General features: G+C 40.7%; 1 protein-coding gene and 1 long non-coding RNA gene across 19 annotated transcripts in view; one reads left to right on the plus strand and one right to left on the minus strand.

Moving 5' to 3' along the window:
• Positions 1 to 20,830, plus strand: part of TTLL7 (tubulin tyrosine ligase like 7) — a 79,789-nt gene that overhangs the window by 15,155 nt on the left and 43,804 nt on the right. For 5 of the 18 annotated variants that reach the window (XR_001467863.4, XM_422380.8, XM_040704839.2 and 2 more), the window contains exons 1-4: positions 2,370 to 2,665; positions 18,349 to 18,508; positions 18,695 to 18,823; positions 20,368 to 20,489. Coding sequence is in view for 17 of the 18 variants with exons in the window: in XM_422380.8 (XP_422380.4) it covers positions 18,484 to 18,508; positions 18,695 to 18,823; positions 20,368 to 20,489 (276 nt within the window). In the remaining variant the exon portion in view is untranslated. Of the gene's footprint in view, positions 1 to 2,369; positions 2,666 to 3,130; positions 3,406 to 3,946; positions 4,134 to 4,667; positions 4,762 to 9,512; positions 9,595 to 13,359; positions 13,551 to 14,658; positions 14,724 to 18,348; positions 18,509 to 18,694; positions 18,824 to 20,367; positions 20,490 to 20,830 lie in introns of those variants that run through there. The other 13 variants (XM_046944662.1, XM_046944663.1, XM_015290879.4 and 10 more) reach the window with 13 other exon arrangements.
• On the minus strand, positions 1,894 to 3,917 carry LOC101747601. The gene is made up of 3 exons (XR_003076344.3): positions 3,574 to 3,917; positions 3,076 to 3,463; positions 1,894 to 2,837 (listed from the first exon to the last, which is right to left on the minus strand). It is a non-coding gene; the product is annotated as an uncharacterized LOC101747601 (long non-coding RNA).

A 20,830-nucleotide genomic window follows, 5' to 3' on the forward strand; every position in this document is an offset into this window, starting at 1 on the left:
CTGGATCTGTTTCAAAGCTTTTGAACTTCATGATTGTTATCTCAAATTGTTTGAAACTCCAGCTTTCCGGCATCCTCCAGCACTAACTGCATGAAGATACCTGTTCCATCTGCAGAGGCGAAATGCAACTCCAGGTTTTCTAGACCATAGCAGACCACATCCTATTGCATCCTACTGCACCTCTATAAGCTAATGGTTGGGTGGACAGGAGAAACATTTTCATCTCAAAGTGTATTTTGGAGCTGTCCAAATACTGGTGGTCTTTGAAGTAATGATCTCTTTCGTAATACGAAGAACATTTTCCAAATTTCACATGGATTATGTATATTAAGCGTTACAGTGCCCATGATTATCCAGAGAGGAAATTATTGAAACCAGAAAGATGAAATGGGAATTGCGCTCAATAGCTTTTCTGTGAAAGATAGGATTGATCCTCTATCATTTTTCTGCTATAACACTGAGATCATAAAAATACGTAGTGTCCCTGCTTGGAATGACTGTAGGAAAAGTAAATATTCATAGAAATATGCAGATTTGAGTCAGCACATTCATTCCGATCTCTGGTTGTTTTGCCTATTTCTTCTTTTTTGAAATTCATAAGATGTTCTCCTTGTCCCAAAAGGTATTTCTTACTGCTAGTTCTATTTACAATATTTATCCAGGCATGTGTTATCTAAAGGGCATCGATGTTCAATATTTGAACTAGCTCAATATTTAAGCTGCTACTCAACTTAATGTTCTTAATCAAGCATATGGGTATTTCATACCTCATTGGAATTGCCTACAAAATTCTGTTAGCTCTAACATTTCAGCTCAGAGGTGGGGAGCACTACCTACTCTGGGTGATTCAGAATGCAGTTCACATTTTAAAGAAGTGAATGTGATCTGCTTCTGGGAAACAACTAAAAGCCCATTCTGGAAGAGAATCTGGAGATGAGGAAAAACATTTGCGTGGTCAGACTCTGGTATTTGCTGGGAGGTTGCACCATAAGTGGCGATTTCTCAGCTGAAGAGCAGCGTCCATCTGTGCCAGGAATCAGAAGGAAGAGCCTCACCTTGGAAGTGAGGTGGCTGGAGCTGCCTCTTGGGGACACAGTCATACTGAAAGGCTCCAGGTGTGCTCAGAAGGTGTAATGTACAGCTGAGTGCAGCTTCCTGTTATGCAGTTCCCTGCTTATGTAACTTAGCATAGGGGTATGCCTTGACTATGGGGCAGAGAGACCTCATTTAGGGTACAGAATGGGAGCATACAGCTGAAACAAAGACAGAACCTGTTGTAGGCCCAAAGCAAGCTCTGACCTGGAGATTACATGTGATGGAAGCGTTTCGAATTGCTTCATCTGCAGCCCATGGCAACATCCCAAACAGCTCAAATGGAAAGAGAACCAAACCTTTCCTATGAGCGTCCTGTAGCAGCTGTGAGGAAAAACTAAGAACGCTTACACGGAGACAGACAGGGTTGCATTGCCTCTGCTGCTGCAGGAGATGTCTTTCAGTAAAATGTAAGCCCGCTCCTACCAAGAACTATGTGGATTTCAATGTGGATTTCAATGCGACTACGCATTTGTGGACAAAAATGGTAGCTGTTTGTTTTTTGGTAAGCCTTACAATGGTTTGAGCAGTAGATAAATATTTTCTGTGTGTTATTAAAGCCACGATATAAGCTCTAATTAAACCCAATTAAAAAGACTATCTGTGATAAGGGAGCGTTGCTGCAGCTGTTCAAGCTGCACATCCACACTGCAGAGGAGAGGTGTGACATCTCCTCGGTGTTCCCTCAAGAGTTTGCTGTGGGGCCTTCTGGTGTCTACAAGAAGCCCACAATCTTCCTATTCACATACCAGCTTACTTTGCAGGATGCAGGAGAGAAAATATAAAGCTGATAACTCACAATTACATTTTCAACCATCTTTACTTGCTGTGCATCGTCTTTGCAAATTTCTATTTATTGTCAGCTTTCTTTGTTGCTGGCTGTTAAAGACGATATTCTTCAAAATCCTTGTGTGATGAATGCCTCTCCATGTTATTTACTATTAATAATCTCCCTAGGTCATGTGTCTTATGCTAGGATGCACGTTTTAGAAAATGACTGACTCTTTCGGAGCGGCCTACTGCCGCTCCACACGCACGGGTTACGAGGCCAAGTGGGTAGGAAAAAAAATAGATGTCTGACAACTGCTGGAAATCAGCGCAGCTGCCCGGATTGCCGCGGTGCAGAGAGCCGAGCGTTCCGCCTTCTGGAACGCCGCTGCCGTTGCTCCGTTCTGCTCGCGGCCCCGGCCGGATCGCGGGCCGCTCCACTGCGAGCCGCGGGGGAGGGGGGCGGCGCTCTGCGGGCTTCGACCCGGCCCTGCGCCGCCCGCCCCGCTGCGGGCACCTCGCCGCGCCTCGCCGTCCGCCCCGCACGTACCTGCGTGTGGAGGGCCGCTGCTCCTCGCCCCGCCCGGCCGCTCCAGGCGTTGCCCCCTCGCGGGGAATGGTTTCTCCCGGCCTCCCAGCCGTACCCTCCCGCTCCTCCTCCCGCTAGTGCCCAGCTCGCCGGGTGTCGGGGTGGACGCCGCATCCCGGGAGGGTTCCGCTGCACCGCCCGTGAGGCGCCGCTCGCTCCGCACCGCACGCGGCGCTCTCTGGGAGGACCGCCGAGCGCCGTGCCCCCGCCTGGCAGGTAACGGTGGGGCAGCGCGGGGCGGTCGTCCGCGTCTCCTCCCGGCAGCGGCGGCCGTTGAACCGCCGCTCCCGGCCCGCAGCCTATCCTTGCCCCCGCTGCGCGCGGTCCTCGCCGCCGTCCCCGGGGAAAGGCAGCGGAGCGGCTGCCTACCGTGATTCAGCACCGCCGCCTGCGAGGGAGGAGGAGGAGGAAGAGAAGAAGGACGGCGGTGGGGAAGGGCGGCCCGGGGCTGCGGGCAGAGGCGTTGCGCGGCCCGGGGGTCTCCGGGGCGGGAAGGGGAGCACCGACCCCTCGGTGCGCGGCCGCAGGGAGCCCTGGGCTGGGCCGGCCCGGCCGCGCTGCCCGGCATCCCCGTGTCCCGGCGGGGCACCCGGAGCGCAGGGAGCGGGCAGGCACTTCCCACTTACCGGCGTTCGGTTTTCTCGCTCGGAGTTCGCGTGCAGCGTCATTTATCTCGGGTGTGTGGCCGGGCCTCTTCGGAGCCAGAGAAGGTTAAAACGGTGCTAAAATCTGCTGACAGCGGTACCCAGCAGAGCCTACAATGTAGACCGAGTTAAATCTCGGGAGATGAACTTCAAATGTCCTCCCGTGCTTTTGCTGTTAGCCGAAAGCCATTGTCTGTCGGATTTCTGTCAGTTTCTGCTGTTGGAATGAGGTGTAAGTGCGCGCACAGGGCAGCCCGCTGGGTGAGAGCTCAGCGCGGGGATGTGGATGTGCTGCGGAACTCTGTGGAACTGGTAAGAGGCCTCAGATCTGCCCATAGTTGTGGCTTGTGATGTATTTGCAGTTTGAGCACTGAAAGTAGAACATATTGCTTCGTTTTTACTTAAAAACCCAAACCGGCCGAGCAAGAAAACCCTGATACAGTATTATTTTCTGCTTAAAACCTTAGCTGGTTTACGTACCTGGATGTTGTTACTGATCTTAATAGTACTCGGAGAAATCAAATTGTTTTTTTTACAGCTGGAAGATGAAAAGTGCTGTTCTGTGTGAGCATTGGTTGTCCCCTGCGTTCTGTGAAGTTCTCTCTGAGTCCCTTGGCTTCAGTAGGAAGCTTTGCCGTTGGTTTAAGTACTGAGGTGTCTTTTTTCATAGAAATAGGAGATATATCAATGGTTCCTTAAACAAAAGTAAGGTAGAAACAGTAAGAGTGCCAGGGGCTTTTCCTAGAAGGCGAGTAAAGCCGCTCTCTATGCCAGCATAGGGAACTGCATTTGAAGCCAGATTCTCTGAAAGCAACTGTTACAGTATTTCAGAAAATGACATCACACAGAAGATAGGGTATTCTTTTTTAGAAAAACACCCCCATTCTGTAATTCTGATAGCTGGGATACGTGCCACGCGCTTCCATAGAGATTTGCCCATCACTTTGGGAGTGCTAAGGAGGCCGGGAGATGGGGCTGTCAGCACTTACGTGGCCGTCATTCCAGTGAGCCCAGAAGCATCTCCGTCATCTGAGGCTCAGGTTTGTGACCAAGTGATGATTTGTTCTGACTCCTTCAAAGTGAATGGTGTCACGCTGGCAGCACAGATCAGGCTTGAAGAACAGGGAAACAGAGTGGTCAATGAGCAGCTGGGCACTAAACCATCCTGAAGTCTTTTGTATAACCAGGATTTTTTCCTAAGATCTTTATAACACTCCGTGTTTACTGTGAAAGCCATAAATATCTTTTTGAAGATGAAACATGGCAGACTAATGTGCCTGTGGAAGGACCCTGCTTTGAACTGTCAGCATCAAAAGACTGAAATCTCCGTTGCCTTGATTTAAATCTCCATCTGTGGATATTTATGATCTGTTTTAAAATGTGTATAGGAGACATATGGAAAATGAGTAATTTCTTGTATTTCCATATTTTCTAATGTTCAGTGTTTTTCTTTTTTCCTCCTACGTAATGATTAATAGATACTTTCAGATGTATGTATTCATATAAATTCAGAACACATTATTAATTTAAGGATGAAAATTAAATCCATAAAGACACTGAAATTATATTGATAGGTTTTGTTTTGGTCCCTGAAGAAAAATGAAGCCGGTGGGAGTTCCTTGTGTTTGGAAAGATGCAATGGATTTTCTTAACTTTGACTGTTTATAGGTAGGTACCACATTGTATCTTCAGAGGATATTAGATCTTTTTAAAATTTTCCTGTGAGCTTTAACGTATCTAGCTTGATCTTCCTTCTTATTTTCTACGCACCAAGGAAGTTAATTGGGACTGCTTGACTTCCAGCAGCATGATTTAAATTGCACCTTATTAAGCAGGAGGAAGCTCTTTGCAGTTCCATTAATGCTCACCTAAAGCCCTGCCAGAACGGGGCAACTTCACAACTATTCCTTTTGCAGGCACTATGACTTTCCTTTAAAGATTATTGGAACCTTTTTAGCATTAATATTTAAAATATTAATGTATTTGAAAATTGGAACTGAATTCTTTGATCTTGACTACAGTGGTGGATAAGAGACATCTGTAACTGAGAGTGGATGTGGGAGAAAAACACTGACATACCAAAGGGGTCAACCTCTATATTGGTTGGATATTTGAGTAAATTTTCCTGTTCCACAGTAGTTACCCATCTTAGAGCTGGAAGTTCTTTCAGATCAGGAGGCTCTGTGCTGCCTTCTACCAAATGCTCATCTCTCTGATGGTATATGTAGGAACACAGATTCTGAAGGGCCCAAAGTCTTTGCTTTTTGCTTATCCCTTAAGTTATTGCTTGCAAAAGAGTCTAAATTGCCCTCTGTTCGTGCACATATTAAAAAGCAATATGCCAACTACCACATTAATGTATACTACTTTATAAATACTTTTGCTCTTGCCTTAAATTCCTTACAATAGGAAACAAGCTGCAGCATAAAAGAATAATGTTTTGGTTTTGTGTTTTAAAGGACTAAATAATGCAGGCATAGTGGTACTTGCTTTCAGTCTCAGTTATAATCTGGATGCAGGATCCCCAGAAGGAAGATGCGCGTTTATATTTGTAACTTTTCACATTCTGAAGGTATAAGTTCAAATAGCTTAGAACATTAAAAACATAGGTATACCTTTTAAAAACAGCTTTGCTTCAGAGGTAATATTTAAGAACGTATCCATGTTTTTTTGATGAGTGTTCATCTCTGGGAACACAGAAACAGTACTGTTATATGGTGAGCCCAAATGAACAATAATATAGAAAGAAATATGAAAGAAAACTCCTTTCTTATTTAGAACTATTTTTTTTTCCCTACTTTTGTTGTTGTTGAGTTAGTGTCATGGCAATTCTCATTTATGCCTGTGTTTTGTTTTGGAAGGATTCCAGAAAGAATCCTAATACGCATCGCTGCCCAAATGCACTTTGGATGGTTACAGTACTGTTAGCTGATAGAAAAAATGGATGCCAGGTGTAGTGCTTCACGCGGCAATTCAGAAGCCTTTTCCTGGTCCAGCAGCACTAACAGTTGCTTTTATGATGAAAGAAAAACTAAATCCACCTTTTGTCTATAATGAATGCTACAGAAAGAATTGAGTGGGGTGTGGGCTTCACAGTCAGACACAGCTATGTGTTGACAAGTTTATTTTCATCCTTGCTTAGTAGCAAAATGCTAAATATATTCTTCTTTAGTTACATTAAAGTATGTTTCCTTCCAACTTTGTCCTTGGGGTGACATGTGTTTGTTTTATTTTTAGCACATGAAAACCAGCATGGTAATATTCCTATAGGGCACAGTGAAAGCGTGAAAGCGTTGGAGTATGGCAGGAGGAAATGGGATCAGATGCTTCGTACTGCATTGGTGCAGGTCAAGAAGCAAAGATCTAGATACCAGTTATGAACACAAAAAAGAGTGGACTGGCAGAGCAGAAGATTCTGAAATTTGTTGGGAAAATTGTTCTGTATTACTGCCTAGAATGGATTTTCTTGAAAAATATATAGCAGAGCTATGTGATGGAAGTCTGTGCATTTGCTTGGATTTTTATATGTAGTTCTTTGTTGACTGAATGTGAAATTTCTGTTGCTTCATCCTTTGAAGCTTTTTTTGGGCTGAGGAGGTATGTTCTAAACTGCATAATGTTAATTATTGATTTAAGAGGTCTTAAAAATGTGCTTTTTTTTTCATCCGGAAAAAACCACCCTTCTAAATAACGTTTTATTTTGTGTGGCTTTTTAAAGGGATATAATGTTATTGTAACTTTTTAGCTTTTTGTCAGCCTGAAGTCTTCAAAAGATTCAGAAATACTAGCAAGCATTAACAATTGTGCATTAAGTTGAATTAAAAAAAAAACAAAATCAAAAAGAGTTATATGAGAACATGACTTAGTTTGGTACATTTTGTACCATTTAAAAAAATGGAAGCATATGCTGGAAAGAATATTTCTAGGAATGGAGAAGATATATTCAGTAAGTAAAAGTGTTACTGGATGAAGAGACACGAATTACTGCTATTTTGGGGCTGTTGCAAGGATTTTATTAAAGTGGAGCGTCTTGCGGATGCTCTATATCTGTATCTTGAAAGTAAAGAAATGGAAGAAAAATAGAAATTCAGAGTTGGGTTAGAGATTTTGGATAACTGCATCATCTCTCAACTATTAATGACCCCAACCAGTCACTTAACCTCCTTTTGCATTACTTCCCACTGGTTCCTCTAGCTCTGAAGAGAAAATGAAAGGACGTTGCAGCCTTTCTGCCCGAAACAGCACTTATGAATGCAAAAACATATAGAAAGCGTGTTTTTGGTGTTTTCTGAGAAAATGAAGTAAAATCTGTGAAAAAAATAAAAAAAAAAATGTATATTCTCTTGAGCAGGTCTTTGGGAATGTCTGATGCAGATAGCTGGCATGCCATTTAGTTTCATTGATGAAGATTCAAATTCCAGTCAGTCATGGGTCACGCACACGTAGTGCTGTTGCAGCTATTGGAACACGTGAGATCCTCAGTGCCGTGGAGGCAGGCTGTCCGTGTCAGCTTGGTGTAAGAAACTGGGCACCGTGACAGTATGTGCAGCCACAGGGAGAAGTCTTAGCTGTGAAAGGACTTTAGGAAAAACTCCCAAAGAGGAAACTGTGCTCAGAGGCCTTTCTGACACTCAGCGATACCCCTGGGACACCTGCCGTGTCTCTGCTCATGGATCTAGGGGCTCTGCAGCATCCCAGCCTAGGTCTTCAGCCACTGAATTCAGCACTTAAATTTTGGAAGATGTACCTGTTCAAGGCACAAATAAAGGCCTTAATTCTTTCTCTTCCCTCAGTTATTTTTCTCCCCGTGGATGGGACTCATCTCACCAGTGCTTACACAGCTCCAGTCCAGATACTGGCAGCTGCCAGCACTGGCCATCCGTCCGTAGGCTGACTGTGAGGGCAGCCCAGAGGAACTAACTCAAACATCTGTGCTGTAGGGATTGGCAGTTACACAGATAAATCCACCATTCTGTCTTCATATTTAAGAAGTAAATGTTGCAATGTCATCTATTCATTGTAGTGTTTTTACCTCATGTGAAGGAGAGAACCACATTTCTTCTGAATTGGGAAAATAGCAATAAACTGCGATAGCCATTGAATTTCAGAGCCTTATTTCTTTGTTCCTGTGGTGAAAATATGCAAAACTTGTTTGATTTTCTGCATCACTTCAGTGTGCAAGAGAGAACATCTTCTTTTAGAGTTCATAAACTGCATGGAAGCTGATTCCAGGTTCATTCTGCATGCATGGCATTAAAGGATGGTGTAAGAACTAGGACTGCAAGCTCTTTATGTGAATATCCCTCACAGTTACACTAGAATCTGACTCTTTGCAATTCTTCATCTTTGCAGAACAGACGTGGCAGTGCGTCGGCCTTGTCTGGTCCTGCAGCCTTTGATAAGGGACTTGAATGCTTTAAAACTGGCTCAAATACCATGTCACATGGACAAATGGCACCATGTCCAAATTGTCTGTGTTACTGCTTGGCACAAAGAGCTTGGGATTTTCTCACTTGAAAAGTCCTTTGTGAAAGCTGGAGTTTATTGCATGTTAATATGAGTATACTGCCAATGTGGGTGATCCCAGCATTTGGAAAATTGTCAGTTGTTCTTTTGGTAACTTTAGAAATCTGTTAGCATGAAGCAGGAGGAGAACTGTAACCGTTTTTCTTACAGCATATGGGCTATTTATCTTAGCTTGCTTCTCTGCTGCTGTTTTGTGTTACTGTGGTCTTGGCCTCTTAATTCTACGTTTGGAGAAGTCATTGTTCTTGTTATAGTTCCTCGTGTCTTTGGTATAACTCCTTCCCGATCACTGAGTCATATTCTGTTTTTAGATTTAACTTCACTTTAGCTTATTGTTATGACTAAATCCCACTGACTTGCTTCCCACAGCTCTTGTCACACACTAGGTGAGGTGGAAAAATATTGCATTCTTTTCTTAGAGCGCGTATCAGCCTTTCTCTTTTCTCTCAAAGCAGTGAGACGGTACCTAAAAAGGGTTAAGAAAGACATCCCAAAAGCACTAGGGTGAGGTTAAATGGGAAGGAGCTGCTACTGCAGCATGTTTTTCCCTGGTGTATAAGCACTGCCTAAAACTGTATCACCTGTCAATTATTGATAGAAAAATCTATTTCCACGGCTCTAACTCTAATAACAGCCTCAGTAATGAAACACTGATGGGTAAGTGATTAAATTTTGCTACTTCTGCTGTAGAATTATTTTAAATGAGTTTCTATTTTGGTGGGAGGTCCTGGTATGGCTTTATTTTGCAGGATGTAATCTTTTTGCTTAAATTCATTATATATATGTATTTGTTGTTGTTGTTCTTATCAGTTATTTGTGTGCAGAAGAATTTGGTATATCATACTGCCACATGCTGCTACCATTTTTTTCCCCGCTATTGCTTTCTATTGCAGGCTACGTGAAGTGACAACAGCGTTCAAACTGAAGGCAGTGTTATTGGTTTGAGTTCATTTCTGGGATTCTTGTCCATGTCAGGTGCTGTTTCTTCTTTTTTTTTCCCTTCTCAGTTCCTCATACATCTCATAGCTACAGTTTGTCTTTCCTTACAATAAAGAGAGAAATCCATGAGCGTCTTCTCAATACAGTGAAATTTTTTTCCATTAGCTAAACAATATTTGTTTCTGGAGAGCAGCGTGAGGCTTTTCCTACATATCTATATAGCTTTTTCTTATATATCTGTATGTTAGAAAGAAATCCCTTACTCAGAGGGTTGTGAGGCACCAGAACAGGCTGCCTGGAGGAGCTGTGGATGCCCCATCCTTGGAGGTGCTCAAGGCCAGGCTGGATGGGGCCCTGGGCAGCCTGATCTGGTGGGTGGCAATCCTGCCCATGGCAGGGGGTTGGAACTGAATGGTCTTTAAGGTCCCTTCTAACCCAAGCCATTCCATGATGGGTGACAATGTTGACTTGTGCTTTAATTATATATCTGAACTGTGCTTTCAGGGCTGTTCTGGAATTGGAACACTGATTTTAAGCCCAGGGCATTCAATAGAAATGCCTACTTTTACTTTATTGGGCAGTATCCTGTAACATGTAGCTTATTTGCATTTACACACTGGGCTTGAGACAAACATTGTCACAGGCACAGAAGAATAAACACTGTAATTTTCAGCCTAAGATAGTACGCTAAATAAAAGACTGGTGCACTTTTCAACCATGTTTTAATTCACTGGGAAGTTTATTATAGCATAAGAAATGACTATAATTCTTTCTTCTGAATATTTGAAAGCCAGCTAACTTTGCAGCCGGCGTGTATTTGTCCGTATAAATGTATGCCCTTCTGCTTCACTAGGACTATAGCTTTTAAATTTAAGATTAAAGCTATGAAAAATCAGGTTGAACCTTGCAAGTGAATTAAATACCCTGTGGCTCTAGCCTCTGACTGAGGACTGTTATTTCAGTACATTTCTTGAGTGTAGCTCTTAACCAATACACAATGGCTTTTTGCTGCTTAAACAGCACTCCAGAGCCAATTGCTTTTAAGTGCTTCTTTTTGGGAGCTGACAAAGATGGATGAGGACAGAGCTAACTGTGAAATTGTTCTAATCTTGGATCTGTGCTACTGCTGTGATTCAAGTTGTGAAGGGAAATATATGCGCTTCGGTTACTTACCTCATCAGACTTTGTAGATATTTTAAACTACAGTAAAACTTACAGTACCATTGCCAATACAACCCCTGTTTCGATAAGTAAACTGTTCAGTACTTACAATAAGGTTGAGGTTATGATTCAGAAGGTATATTATTCTGAATATCCTGGAAAACTACTTCTTGGTCAACAAATCTTATGGTCTGTTTATTTATTTATTTATTTATTTTCCTGGGAAAAAAGTTAAAGCTACTGTGTGGGAAGTCTGGTGTACGTCATTTTTCTATTTGTTTCGGGCATTCCAAGTATTCACTTTATGTACAGGATTTAAGGCATCTTATTCTAGACTTTCTGACTGCTTGCTGTATTTCTCTGTAGGTGAGCAATACAGATGTAAAAAAATTCTATAATAGGATATTGGAGTTGTATCTCATTATTGGTAAAGACAGGAATTCTATTTACATCCCCTGCAATGAATTAAAATAGAATAACATGGGGTTTGCAAACAATTCTGCCTTTAAAGTAATTTTTATAAATCAGTTGCAGTTAGACAGGCTTCTGAGGATTCACATTCATTCCCAATTGCTGAATTTCTCCTTTTTTTCATTTGTAAAAATATTTTCAAATTAGCAGTACTACATTAAGGCCCAAATACTGAGCTGTGGGGAGGAAAGCTTGTTTTTGTGTAGTGCTTTGTAGCTTCTGGAGTTTTTCACTGGTTTATCAGCTGTTTGAAAAGTATTACTGCCACCGAGTGCTGTTGCAGTAGTTTCAGTGAGGTTGTTGGCCAACTGTAAGTATTTTTCACATATCGTGTTCATTACAATACAGGAGGTCAGTTACCAGTCCTCATACAGGCATCTTGGTACTCCCAGTGAAGCTGAGCAAATTAAACAATAGTAGGAAGTGATGATATAATATGGTAAACAAGTCAGTGATCGTGTAAGAGCACCTTTCTTGTACTTTCATGGTCAAAGAGAGCTTTGAATAGATGTCTCTTGTGAGTACACTTGGTAACATATTCAAGTCTCTATTTTTGTTCAACATTTTTTGCATTAGGTGCTGAAATTACAGGCAAACGTCTACCAATTTATATTTCAGGCTGCTGTGGGAGTATAATCCTTGTTACTAAATGTTCTCTTGTGGCAGTTTGTCGGAGTATTTGTGGGCCATGTGTGGTGATTGCAGACTGCCTTCAGAAATGCTGGAATAGTTTGATGATCCGTGGGCCTGGAAAATGTGAGATTCAAAGGGACAGACTTTGTGTGAGGCTAAGGTGTGGCTCTTCAAACACACAGAGGTCTGTAGAAATGCTGTGTGTCCCTGAACTTGAGGCCAGTTTCCTACTAAGCCAACAGCACCAACTTGAAGCAAGTATGTAATAAGTAGGAAAACCCCTCACTACTGTGGTGAATGCAAATCTAAGGGAGGGAAAAATCTTAGTTATTTAGGTCAGACTGAAAATACCGAACTCTGATATTTGCTCGGTTTATGCTCAGCAGTCTGCTTTCCTTTTTCTTTTCATATTTCTGTGAAATTTTTGCTATTTCAGTGTTCCATGTAACTGGGGAGTAGGGAGGGAAGCGCTGTGCCTTGCCCTTCCGTATCTGTGGTCATCTGCCAAGCGGTGTAATTGCATCTGAGGTGCATCTCCATTGTAGGGTGAAAGCTCCTCATGTCAGGAGCTTTGGGGATTTCTTCTGAGCTACTGTGCATTTCCAGATGCTTTTGACAATACTGAGTAAATTGCACTAATGGACTCGGATGAAAGCAGTCTCCTAGTTTCAAAATCTGTATTAAAATATTCAACTGTTGGTGAGTGATTACTTATCTTTATGTGGGGAGTCCAGTTAACTCAAATAAAACTGGCAATCCAATTTTTGTAGTGTGTCACCTCAGTAAATACAGAAAAAAAGGCAGAAGAGCAAGAAACTTGAGAAATGCCCATTGTCTTTGAGAGTTACTGTTATATATACCACAGCTTGAGCTCCGAGGTCAAGGCTTCAGTTTATACATGGTAAAGCTAGGCGCATGCATGGTCTTGTAGCTTTTCAAACTGGTTACCAAACATGGAGTGAATTGCTAGTAAACGATTCTATCATTCTTAGTGCTTGAATCTATTAAACTACATCTATTTTAAATGCAAACTAGCCTCTTTTTATTCGGGTACACAGTAGTGGTTTGATAGTTACTGATAGGATCCTCATTTCCTTGGAGAATCTCACCAATTTTGAGTGCTCTTTGGAATACATTCTCAAGTTGCACTGTTTTATTTTAAGTTTGAATTTGATTCCCCCAGTCTCTATTTTGATCTGATTAAGTCAACTGTTTCCTGGGATGCTTGCTCTTTGGGGAAAAAAGGGCTTGATGGCATGCAAGATACTATTTAGGGTTGGAAAAATAACCTTTTCATTTCCATACTGCATCAGGACTGAAAGTGAAGGATCATGAAAGGCAGAGGTCATGTGGAAGCACTGTGGAACAAAGAATGTGGGAAATGAAAGAATTGTTTGTTCAAAAATGCTTTTATGTAATCTAGACCAGAAGAAAATCTTTTGGGGAGCTTAATAACTTCTGATAAACTTTTGTAATAGCAAAAGTGAGCTTTTTTTTCTTTTTTTTTTTTCTTTTTTCTTTTTTTTTTTCCTGCAGTGAATTACAACTTGTAACCGAGGAAACATGCAGTATTCCATTTATTATAAAACCTGGTTTTCCCTCTGCACCCGGCTCTGCACCCAGGCGTCCTCCTAGCCTCTGTTGCCATTACCTTCATCCTGTTTCTTCTGTGTATCTTCTTGGAACTGTTCCCTTTGATGGACTGAAGCATCTGTCTTGGGCTCTGTGTGAGTGCAACTTGTGACCCTCTAGCAAGAGTACCTGACCTCAAGGAAGGGCCTCCTTGCTTTGCTCTCCTTTGCTCTCACTGTCTGTGTTGTTTGTTTTTTTTTGTGTGTGTGTGTTGGGGGGGCATGTGTATTTTTATATAACTCGTGTATGTATGTGTGTGTATCTGTCTATCTATATATATATACACATACACACACACATACACATATATATACACACAATATATGTAAATATCTGTCGGTTGGTCCAAAACTACTGCCTCCTATTTATTTCCATGGAAACTACACCAGATACAAAGAGCACAATAACACTGTTTCATAGAGCAAATTCTCAGCTACAAAACACTGTTTCAACAGAGTCACCTCTGTTAGCTGTGCATTTTTGCCAGCAATGAACAAGAACCTGCATGCTGCGCTCGTAACTATCTGCACCAGCAGAGGTGACCCACTGCCATTGTTACCACTGCTGAAGTGCATGACCTACCACCTCACTGTGCTCACATCCACTGTTCAGTCTCTCTAAAATGTTCAGCAAGCATTGATGAATGTCAGTGAGTGCCATTTTTTTTCTGCACGGGGGAGTTCAATGACACACCTTTGCTTCATCTATGCTTCCATGTCAGACTGCTCCTCTGCTGCCATCTGTCACATGGCAACAAAATGTAACAGGATATTGGTGGCAAGGTTCAACTGCTACTGCTATATCAATACTTGTCTCTCTCTGACATCATAGGCCAACGTAATCAAATAGAAGACATTGCTTTTGGAGCAGCCTTTGTACGTGTTTTATATGTTTGTGTGTGTGTGTATATATACATTCTTCTACCTCTTTCTAGGACAGGGCTGTGGGCAGCCTCGCTCTCCTGCTGGCTTTCTCACACCTTGCCAGCACCTATAAAGATAATATCTCATCCTTTATTCCCCCTAGAATGTTGGTATTCAAAGTGCCCATTTGTATAAGAATGTGCTAACCTGATGCAGATGTATTAATTTCTTCTTCATGAGACTGTGTCCATTTAGAGGTTAATTATTTTCATTCAGGTACTTCTAAATCAATATGAGTGAGCAACAAACCTTCACTGATTTCAGCATATCATGATTTCAGGTGGGAAATTGTATATGTGGTAGAAACTGTAATCCTTTCCTGTCTGAACATGAATGCTCGGATAGGTAAGTTATCAAGGTTAAGTGATCTCTGTCAGTTCCAGTTTGGAAACAGAATATTTTATTCCATCTTATCAAAAGCAGATCTTTCAGGTAGTTTACTAGAGAGATATGCCTCTGCACTGTTGTGTCTGAACACAAGTTAGACCTTCTACTTATTTTATAACTACAAGCATAGTTACAGGAGTTGACTCAGATTTTAATGTGATCATAGTCAATAGTGTGTAGCAGTTACCTGTGTGTGACTTGGTGGGTCCTGCCCAAACGCTTTACGTGGCAACTGGGAATTTGGCTTGAGTGGTGGTGGCAGCTGCCCACAGCAGTGCTACTTGGGCCTTCCTCCCTCAGTATATCTGGGCCGACTGCTCTCTGGGCTGGGACCAGGACTGCAACTGGGCAATAGTGACAGATCCAGAGATGTGCTTAGAAAAAGGTGCCTGGGGTGACCTGGAACAGAGAATGAAGTAACTCAGAGATGATTTCTGCTGTATAAAAGTCAAAAATAGAAACCATGGGAGCTCGAGGCTTCCAGCACCTATAGAATTGCACTATTGCATCTCAGTGCTCAGTCCGTGGGCAACCATCTCCTCCTTCCTGCTGTAGCTCCTCAACAACTGCTCATAGAGATTGCTGTCTCTCCCAAGGAATGCTTTCCCCCAGGTAGAAAAGTGGACGTCTAAACTGTAGCCTGAGGAACTGCCATGTATTTACTGGGAAGGTTACACCCCCTCAGTAGCCTTGCCTTACATTTTCTTGCTGCAGAACTGAACTTCTCAGAGCACTGTGCTGGGAACATACGGAGCATGGAGGTCTGAACAGGAGCAAGTCTTCAGCTCACATGGGTTAGTCTGTGACACAGAGCAAGTGCTCTGGGTACTATTCCCCCAGAGGGGAGGCTTTGCCTCACGACAATCACATGGCACAGTGGGAGGAAAGGCATGGGCTCTCCAGTTTCATTGGAGCTATTTTCCTCCAGGAAAGAGGATGGTTCCAGCAGGATTAAAGTAACTGACTGCATCCTGTGAAAAATATTTAAGAAAATCTACTTTAGTGTAAAACTGTTGCTGTTTTGGTATTCAGCAAAATGGCTGTTTGGAGATGGGTAACACAAAGACAAGTGAAGCAATAGCAAAATAGTTTTGAATTATTATGTACAAGCTTAAGGCAGAATACACTTTAACTTTTCTGGAGAACCAACATAGGGTGGTGCTTGTGAACAGTCAGAATCTTGGACTGTTTGAATATAGAGTAGAATAATTTTCGCTCTTGTCCTCGAAGGTTAAATTGGGATTTGGCAAATAGACTGCAAGTGTCTCTGAAAGAATAAACATCTATTAGAGAAGTGCATACTTCAGCTGCGATGATTAAAATTATCCATAGTCTTGTCAATAGAAGAGCTACTTCAGTGATCAGTTTGCAGAGATGTTCCCGAGAGTTACTCAATCCAGTGACTTTCTTTTACATATGGTTTAACAGTCCTCAGAGTACTCCAAAGGTCACTGTAAACCTTTACCATCCAATTGTGTATGTGCACCAACAGGTTGGTTGGCTGGTAGTCAGTAAGGGTGGGAGCTGAAAGTTTCTATTACAGTGTTGAACACTGAGTCTGTAGATAAAATTTCTTGCCTGGGTGTTTGTGGTCCCTATTAAATAATCTGAAGAGTGTTCTACTCTAAAGAGTAGAATATATAAAGAAAAAGAGAAAGTCAACAACATGGTGTAGATTTGAGCTTTATGGACCAGTTTCAGAGTATCATGACTTTATGGAAACTCTGGGCAGACGTTTTTCTCTGAGTATAAATTGCATCAGCTCTGCAAGCTGCTTGATTTTTATTGCTATATTTATTGCTTGTAAATCGTGCTGTATTAGTAAAGGCTGCCATTTCTAACTGGGAAATATTAGTCATTTTGACATTTTTTCCAAACTTGAAAGTTTTTAGCCTCTACAGCTGTGGAACAACTGCTAGGAATCTGTATATATGCATACAAGTCCTTAATTGGCAAACAGACATACTTAAGTATTATTCCCAGAAACTAAACATGTCTTGTACTCTGGTGGTATTCTTAGCTTGAGAAGCAGATAACGTACAGTATCCAGTGAGTCACTGTGTCCAGTACTGCTTTTCCTTAGCAGTGCTGGTAGAGGACACACGCTTCGCTTTCACCATCTTTGTATCTAATTTTAGCAGGAGGACTTTCAGGGCACCTTCTCAGCTGAGGATGTCCAGAACATGAAAACCTCAAAATGACCTGCCAGTTTGGGTTCAGTTTGTTCTCAGTGTCAAACACTGTATCTACCTCTAAGACTCCACCTGTTATTACCTGTTGGATAAATACAGGTTTCAGGGTTAATTTGCACTACTTCTCTGAGCAGAGATGGGGGTGATGTTTTTGTTTTCTTTCAAAGCAGAAATCATAAAAGAACCATAATCTATTGTTAGAGAGCTTTTAAGGATAGCTCCTCTCTTGAAATGAAGAAAGATCTTGCAGCTCAGTGTACCTGCTTTACATTTTCTTACCATAAGTGTGACTTGTCCGGAATAGAATAATTATTCTCTCTTTCTCTCTGATGAATATACATATAAGTAATGCTGTGATAATTTTGCCAATGTACATCTTGCCCAAACTTATGACAAAATTCATTTCACATCATAAGTCACAGCTGGACTTGATTTTTGTTTTACTGCAATTTTTGCTATATATAGCGGAAGAAATTCTTCATGCTCTGTACAAAGTTATTTTAAGAAAGTTTTGCAAAGACCGCATGCAGCAGTATGAACTCATCTAAAGCTTGGATAAGGGACTTTAGCCAAAGTCCCGCAGCTGTGTGTTTAGGCCAGCATTTCACTCCTGAATGTTCTTCTAAGGTTTTAGCTTGTTGTTCTCATGTACGTGGGGTACACATGTTGAAGGGTATTCTGAGATAAAAAAAGTGAATGTTTTTAGCAGTAAAGTAGACATGAAAAATAGCATTTCATACAAATGATTTAGAAACTGACTGTTCAGATACTTGACAACCCTAAATGTCTTCTAAATGTCATCAGTTATGTCATGAAGTATCTTGAAACTGTGGTCATGTACTACAGAGTGATTATTGAACAATCATTTCTAAAAAGGCTGAAAAAAGAGAAAGTGGAAAAAGGTGATTAAAATATTTTTGTATTTTCCTTTTGATACCTTAAAATGCATAATACATGGTGTCTGGTTTCTATTTTTTTTTTTTTAATTTAATTGTGGTTTTAAGTTCCTATGAATTCACTGGGATTTGAAGAGTCAGAAATTTGCAGTCTGCTGAATTCAGTATTGCCTGTTTTCACTCCCCAGTCTTCCATACATAAATGAAAATAAGACAATGAGGCAGCATAACCTTGTTTTGTAAATGAATACTGCAGAATTATTTTTCCCAGAAAAAAAATGATAGAACTGCATTAAAGTTTTATATCCACAACAACTTGCTTTATCCCTGAAGTGTTACTTTTGACTTATTACACACAGTTCTATAGTTAGTTCTCTACTGTTTATAGTTCTTCAGGATTTATTTATAACAAAATTTCTTTCTATAACAAACAAAAAAGTTTCTTTATCTATAACAAAATTTCAGAGTTTTAAAACAAATACTTCTCCATTCCAGAACTAATATTTGCTACAGCCAGAGACCGAAATGGTACGAATAGAGTGTTAAAATCCCATCATTTCGACAACTCCATCATTTTCCGAGAACCTGGAACGAAATTTGGGCTCTGCTTCAGCGCTGTCTTAGATTATAATGCCATCCTTGCCTAATGAGGGAGGTATGCAGGTCTTATATTTTTTATGTCGTCCATTAATTATTTCTGTTGGCTTGTACCTGTAAGTTGCAGTGAAGCTGTAACCGACTAGCTTAGATGCTACTTGATGGTATTATGACTTTAGTTTATTTGTATACATAATTTAAGACACGAATGTTATGTTGATAGTTAAAACATTCTTTTTCAAAGATAACCATGGAACTACAGCTGTGACTTTGCGATCGGAACTACCCTATCAAAGCACAATTAAAAGAAAAGTCAGAAAGAAGAAGAATGGAGTCATCACTGCAAATGTTGCTGGCACCAAATATGAAATTGGTAGGATGCTACATATCTTGTTTTCATCATAACAGCCATTGATGTGAGTGAATTACTAACTAATGGGGTGAATTCATGGACTTTGCAGACTGAGAGTGAGTCAAGTCCAAAGGATTTTATTTTCTAAGAAACCTTAGTTCTTTTTTTGTAATATTGTGTTGACAACTTTGAACACTGTACATCTATTACTCATGGAAGGTCCCTGAAATGCAAAAAAAACTACTTAATCAAGGTGGCCGTGGAAAAAAAACATCTTAGTTATGAATCAGGTATATGCTTGGAGGTATACTTAAAGCCTTAGAAGATGAACGGTGTAAATTTAATGTTGAATACCCTTATTATTATACAGAGGTTTCTCAATTAAAATCTAATAAAGCTTTACATTTTAATGCTTAGGGCTACTATCACATTACATTTATAGTTTGCATTCTGCTGTGGAAGAAAAAATGTGGAATACTAGAATAATGTAACTTGGCCTCAGGCTTTTATAGTGTGTTTGTGGGAACAGCATTGTATTTCTAGCTTTTGGTGGAATAGCAAAAGAGAATCTGGGAGGCAGCACTAACGGTGATTTTTGGTTAAGAGCAAATAATAACACTAAATTTATGCACAATGAGTTTGCTGTGATAGCCATAAAAACAAAACAAAACAAAAAACAAAACCTTAATGGCAACCCTTAATGACTGAAGAACAACACTTCCTCTAGCCCTTATCTCCTTCCAACTATGTAAATATTTCAACGAATTTTTCAGAGACTGCAGGGCTAATAATTATTTCAGAGACTTTCAGTGGCATCTCTGAAGCTTCAAAATGAACTGTCTAGGCTGGAAGCCAATGGAGAATTGAACCAGTAATGACAAACTTTCAAACTCCAAACTCACAGTATACTGAAATAGACTTGCTGATTTTTACCAGGTGGGGAAAATGTAAAATCCAGAGATGTGCCTTTTCTAGAGAGGTGGTATCAGAACAAACTAGTTATACGGGTAGCAGAATGAATAACTTAAGGCATAACAATCTCTCTTTTAAATTGCTTTGTTTTGTAAGTTTTTCAGAAAAACCTTTTATCTTAGAGCCTGTGTTATGCCTGGCACAGTCAGGCTTTTCTCTTTTTTTTGATCTTCAAATAACGTGTGCATATGTTTTTGTAACTGCAGTATCCTTGGCTAAAGAGGCCTTGTCCCTTCTGCAGTGATGTTTATACTCACCATAGTTTTAAAATTAACATATATGATTAAATCTAAAAGTCCTGTAAGTGTACCTTTACTTGATCTTTGTGGAATACTTGGAGTTATTTATGGTTCCCAACAGTGATTGCCCTCTGATTTAAGCACTAGTACAAAGTACTGTAATGTTGTAATTACAGTTTTGAAGTAAACTAATGGGAATATTTCAAGTTAAATAAGAGCTTGCATTCTAATATTGTTCTCAGACAAAGGGTTGAATATTACAAACGTTCAAAATCTTGATCATTTTTCCAAGTTTTGAAAACTAATGTGTTTTAGATAATCAAAATATTCCTTAACTATGTGATTTCTCTCTAGTACGCATTGTAATACAAGAACTGGGATTTGTGAAAACACGTGACGAAGATGAAACAGCTAATCTTATTTGGAGTGATTCTGCTGTGCAACAAGAAAAGATTGCTGAACTTCGGAACTATCAGGTAATATTGTATTATAAAACTTCGGAACTATCAGCCATAATTTGTACTGCTGACATGTTCCAGTAAACCGCTTCACTTGGAGTCCTTCAGTAATACCAAATAGCTTTTGGTCAGTTGCATGTATATGGAGAGTAAAAAACAACAAAACAGCAAAACAATACTAGGCAGACTGTAACAAGGCTCCACCACTGTATGTCTTGAAAAATCTATTCTCTTTTCCATAGTTATTTGTTCATACCATTTGGGATCTGGTGTTTAAATGTTTGGAGCTATTCTTTCATGCTTTTGTCTGCTCATGAGATGTTATGAATGGTCACAGTTAACAGAAGATATATTCTCTT

The sequence above is a fragment of the Gallus gallus genome, chromosome 8 (genome assembly GCF_016699485.2).
Source record: "Gallus gallus isolate bGalGal1 chromosome 8, bGalGal1.mat.broiler.GRCg7b, whole genome shotgun sequence".
Taxonomy (NCBI): Eukaryota; Metazoa; Chordata; class Aves; order Galliformes; family Phasianidae; genus Gallus; species Gallus gallus.